We start from the raw sequence: 4,188 nt of genomic DNA on the forward strand, positions 1-4,188 counted from the left end.
AAGCTTTTCAGAACGATCTGGCTGGCAGAGCATCAGACTGGAGCCAAGAGGAGGAGCTCTCTAACAGGTTTTAAACTTACCTGCTGTGACCTTCAGACATTTCTTTCTTTTACTTTTATCAATATTTGATATTCATTCTTCAGTCCAGACTCTTCATGCAACACACTGAGAGTACTGACAGGATTCAGAACAAGTTAGCAGGCACAAGACTGACTAAAGAGACTTTGGAGTTCACTGAGTGTTTTTACTTTCAAGTGTCATGGTGCCAGACTTGTAACTCAAGCTAACAGCAGAATATACAGAGGATATTCAATACAGAGAAAATCAAGCACCTGAAGATTATCAGCTAGCACTGTACAGCCAGAGAATTCTTCTGATGAGGTTTAACCCTGTATGAAGGCTTACAACACACTAAAAATGCATTTTGGTCAACAATACAGTTACGCAGGTCTAAATTACTGGCTCAAGGCCAGCATCCCTCTCCCCTTTCTAGTTCTCAGAGGAAAGGCTCTCACTGAGTACTATCCCAAAACAAGGGAGCTTTAATGTGCCAGCCTGAACACATTTAATAACTTAGCACAGATTTGAGACACGGTCACGTAAAGTTTAAGCTCTAAATCTATGGCAATGAAGAAACCAACAGAAGTCCGACAAGATGCTGATAGCCTACATCTCACTGAAATAATTTAACACCTTCACAAAACAGGTAAGGTATGGCTGAGAGCTGTACATTCCACCTGAAGCTCAAATGCTGCTACCAGCATTTCCCGTACACTTCTTCCTTCTTCCACCACTACCCATTGATGCGGTAATTCACGTGGATTTCAGGTTTGATGTCACACACCAGTGACAGCAGCTGGGAGAGGACCACCTCACGATTCTTCTGGAAGTTCTGCTGGATTACACTCATCTTTTCCTGGGTCTCCTTCTCAACCTCAGTGGTGCAGCTGCCATGAGATCCAAGTGCCTACAATAGCAAAGGAAAGAGGAAGCTGACATGCAAGTTGTTTCACAGAGAGAACATTATGATTAGCTCTGTATTCTGTCCTTCTGTACTGCCTCAGTGCACCTCAACTAGTCTTTGCCGGGGAATAACTGCTCTGAAAGGACAGAGGAGTACACTTCGATTGTCCTCTCAGATTTCCCCCAAAACTTGCCCTAGTTTATCACCCACAGCCCATGTGCTTTTATCTTCTCAGCCATTAGCTACCAGTTTAGAGCAGAAGCTTCAGAAGAATTCCAGAAGAATTCTTCCAGAATTTCAGAAGAATTCCATTCCTACTATACCAGCAACTGGAACTGTGAATCCCTGTGCACTGCTGTAGCTGATGGTATAAGGAAATAAGTACTTGTGATTTAGTTTAAGCCCAGTCTTCACATCACCCCATTGCTAGAAGAATCTTTATAAAAATCCCTGGCTTGTTACCAGGATTGCGGGATGCGTGATATGCACACCAAGGAGTTTCTCATGGATTACAGCATCTCCCTTGCTCCATAAGCAAAGGCAGAGAGAGCAAGTTCCCATTTTAAGTGGGGAAAACAGAGGAATGGAAAAGTACGCTGAGACAGAGAGTACCCTGGGACTCAAATTCAAAGTGGTTCTCTCTTTGTAGAAGGGTAAGTTAAGCAGAACCAACTGTCATGCGGTAAAGTCTACTTGTTAACCTGGAATTACCTGGTATCACACGCCCAGTGAACCAAACTAAAATGGGATTTTAACAAATTCATTTTGACCAACTGGCAGGAAGGCTGTTGTACAGAAAAGAGGGGGCATTACTGTGCTAACCAAAACCTGGACAGATGGAGAGCTGCCAGATCGTTTCCAGAAGATTTCAAAAGAAATGGCAGGGACACACAGCAAGCAAAACCACCCTACCTGTGCTACAGCCCTCCGTGAGAAAGGGGCCTCAGTTCTGCACCTCTGGGCTCTAACTCCTCTTGCTCAGAGCGAGAGGAGGACGCACACCCCAGCACACAGCCAGGCTGAGCAGGGCACAGGCCTCACAGCTTTCTCAGCAAAAGAGCGCCGTCCACAAGGCAAGTGGTTTCTACCAAGTTAGCACCAGGGAACCCAGCTGGCCATAGGAGCAATGAGCTCTGTCTTCTCTGATGCTGCTACCCAGGGCACCAGGGGATACACGAGCTTACCACGCTAATTCACTGCCCTGAGTAGCTCTGGCTCTCAGGGCACAACATACCACGCTGATTCACTTCCACCAGTGTCTCCACGACACGTGGCTGTGCATCAGAGGAAGGCAGTTGGGGAAGTAGACCTCTGGTAACGTGTTCCACCTTAGGGTGATTCTCAGAGCAAGTACTCGCAGTTTTATGGCTAAGGGACTGGATAGGTAACAGGGAGTGCTCTAGCAAACCAACCGCTGCTTCCTTGGCCTTGAATTCCTTCTCCCTCTGCAGGCGGTACTGCTCGATCTCTGCCTGGGCTTCTTCTTTGGCCTGCTTCAGCCTCCGATTCTTTCCTGTTTCCAAAGAACACAGCATGTGAAATACAGAAGCGAAAGTACTCAGAGCATGTTGCCCCCCACCCCTCCAGCGGTCTGATGCAAAACCATTACTGTGACATTTGCTATCGCAGCACCACACAAACTGCACACCCGCCTGGCTTCACAGTGTCAGCCTCAGGAGCACCAGGCTGCCCCAAGTAACGCCAAACCACTGCCTGGCTCACCGAGCACCCAGCTTCCAGCAGCCACAGCTGGAGCAGTTCTCACATCCAGCAGATACATGAGGCAAGCTGCAGGCCCGGCTTTGCTCATGTGAGCATCTCAGAGTGACCTCAAACATCACGGGAGGAGGAACACAAAGTTTTAGCTTTGCTTCAGGTCAGTTGTACAAGCAAGAGAGAGAACTGGGTACTGCATGACTTCCCCCCCGGGCTTCCCAAAAAACTCTTCACTCAGGGTTATCCTCAGAGGGTGTTACAACAAGCTGCTCCTTGCAACACCATCAGTGGGTACAAATCATAGAATCACAGAATCATTAAAATTGGAAAAGACCTTCAAGATCATCTGGTCCAACCACTGGTACCACCAATGTCACCCACTAAATCCTCTCCCCAAGCACCACGTCCAACCTCTCCTTGAACAACCCCAGGGACAGTGACCCCACCACCTCCCTGGGCAACACATCCTAGTGCCTGACTGCTCTTCCTGAGCAGAAATGTCTCCTCATTTCCAACCTGAACCTCCTCTGGCACAACTTGAGGCCAATCCCCCTGGTCCTAACAGAGGTAGAGAGCAATGAGGTCTCCCCTGAGCCTCCTCTGTTTCAGACCAAACACCCCCAGCTCCCTCAGCCGCTCCTCACAGGACTTGTGCTCCAGGCCCTTCACCAGCTTTGTTACCCTTCTCTGGACACGCTCCGGGGCCTCGATGTCCTTCTTGCAGTGAGGGGCCCAGAACTGACCCCAGTACTCGAGGTGCGGCCTCACCAGAGCCGAGCACAGGGGGACGACCAGCTCCCTGGCCCTGCCGGCCGCACTACCCTGACACAATCCAGGCTCGTGAAGGGCAGCACCCCCCGGGGCCAGGCTTAACGCGGGGAGGGCTCCGAGCAGCCTGCCGCCAGCCGGGGGCTCCCCGCGCGGGGCCGCCCAGCACCGGGCCCAGCACCCAGCACCGCGCCGGGCCCAGCCGCGTCTCAGAGCGGCCCCGTCCCCTCGCCGCCCGCCCCGCGCCGCACTCACGCTTGCGGGCCTCGGCCACCTTCTCTGCCGCGCGCTTCTCGGCCTGCAGCAGCTGCTGGATGCCCTGCGACTGGCTCGCCATGGCCGCGCTCCGCCTCCTGCTGCTGCTGCTCTGCCGGCAGCGTCTGCGTAATGCGTCACCGCGCCGCTGCGTGCTGCGTCACGCCGCCCAGCCACGCCTCCTCCCGCGGGCCGCGCGCTCGGGCACGCCCCCTTCACTAGGCCACGCCCTCCTCTGCGCAGGCCACGCCCCTTCGGGTATCCCCCCCCCCCAGCTTGTTCGCCCCATCCCTTGAAAAACCCGAAGGGAGACACGGGGATGGGATTTGTGTGGGGTTTTTTTAATTAAAAAAATAAATAAGTTATAAAATATACATTTTAGACATTATAAACTTAATAAATTTACATTTAATACATTTAATGCGTTTAAATTAATTTTAAATTAATACATTAATTCAATTTACATTTAATACATTTAATGAAAT

General features: G+C 50.9%; 1 protein-coding gene across 1 annotated transcript; it reads right to left on the reverse strand.

Annotated features, from left to right (window-relative positions):
• Positions 1–223: 223 nt before the first annotated feature.
• ATP6V1G1 (ATPase H+ transporting V1 subunit G1) lies at positions 224–3,826 on the reverse strand. Its single transcript, XM_032200465.1, has 3 exons — positions 3,704–3,826; positions 2,377–2,477; positions 224–967 (listed from the first exon to the last, which is right to left on the reverse strand). Exons 1-3 carry the CDS (start codon positions 3,783–3,785, stop codon positions 794–796), a joined length of 357 nt encoding a protein of 118 aa, XP_032056356.1. The 5' UTR covers positions 3,786–3,826; the 3' UTR covers positions 224–793.
• Between the last annotated feature and the right edge of the window lie 362 nt (positions 3,827–4,188).

Source organism: Aythya fuligula, chromosome 19, assembly GCF_009819795.1.
Source record: "Aythya fuligula isolate bAytFul2 chromosome 19, bAytFul2.pri, whole genome shotgun sequence".
Classification (NCBI taxonomy): domain Eukaryota; kingdom Metazoa; phylum Chordata; class Aves; order Anseriformes; family Anatidae; genus Aythya; species Aythya fuligula.

Bases quoted from the DNA above. Each gene is read 5' to 3' on its own strand.
- ATP6V1G1 (XM_032200465.1), bottom strand. From the start codon at position 3,785: ATGGCGAGCCAGTCGCAGGGCATCCAGCAGCTGCTGCAGGCCGAGAAG. The intron at 2,478-3,703 runs GTGAGTGCGGCG...CTTTGGAAACAG, and splicing joins GGTGGCCGAGGCCCGCAAGC to GAAAGAATCGGAGGCTGAAG. The intron at 968-2,376 runs GTTGGTTTGCTA...TTGCTATTGTAG, and splicing joins TCAAGGCCAAGGAAGCAGCG to GCACTTGGATCTCATGGCAG.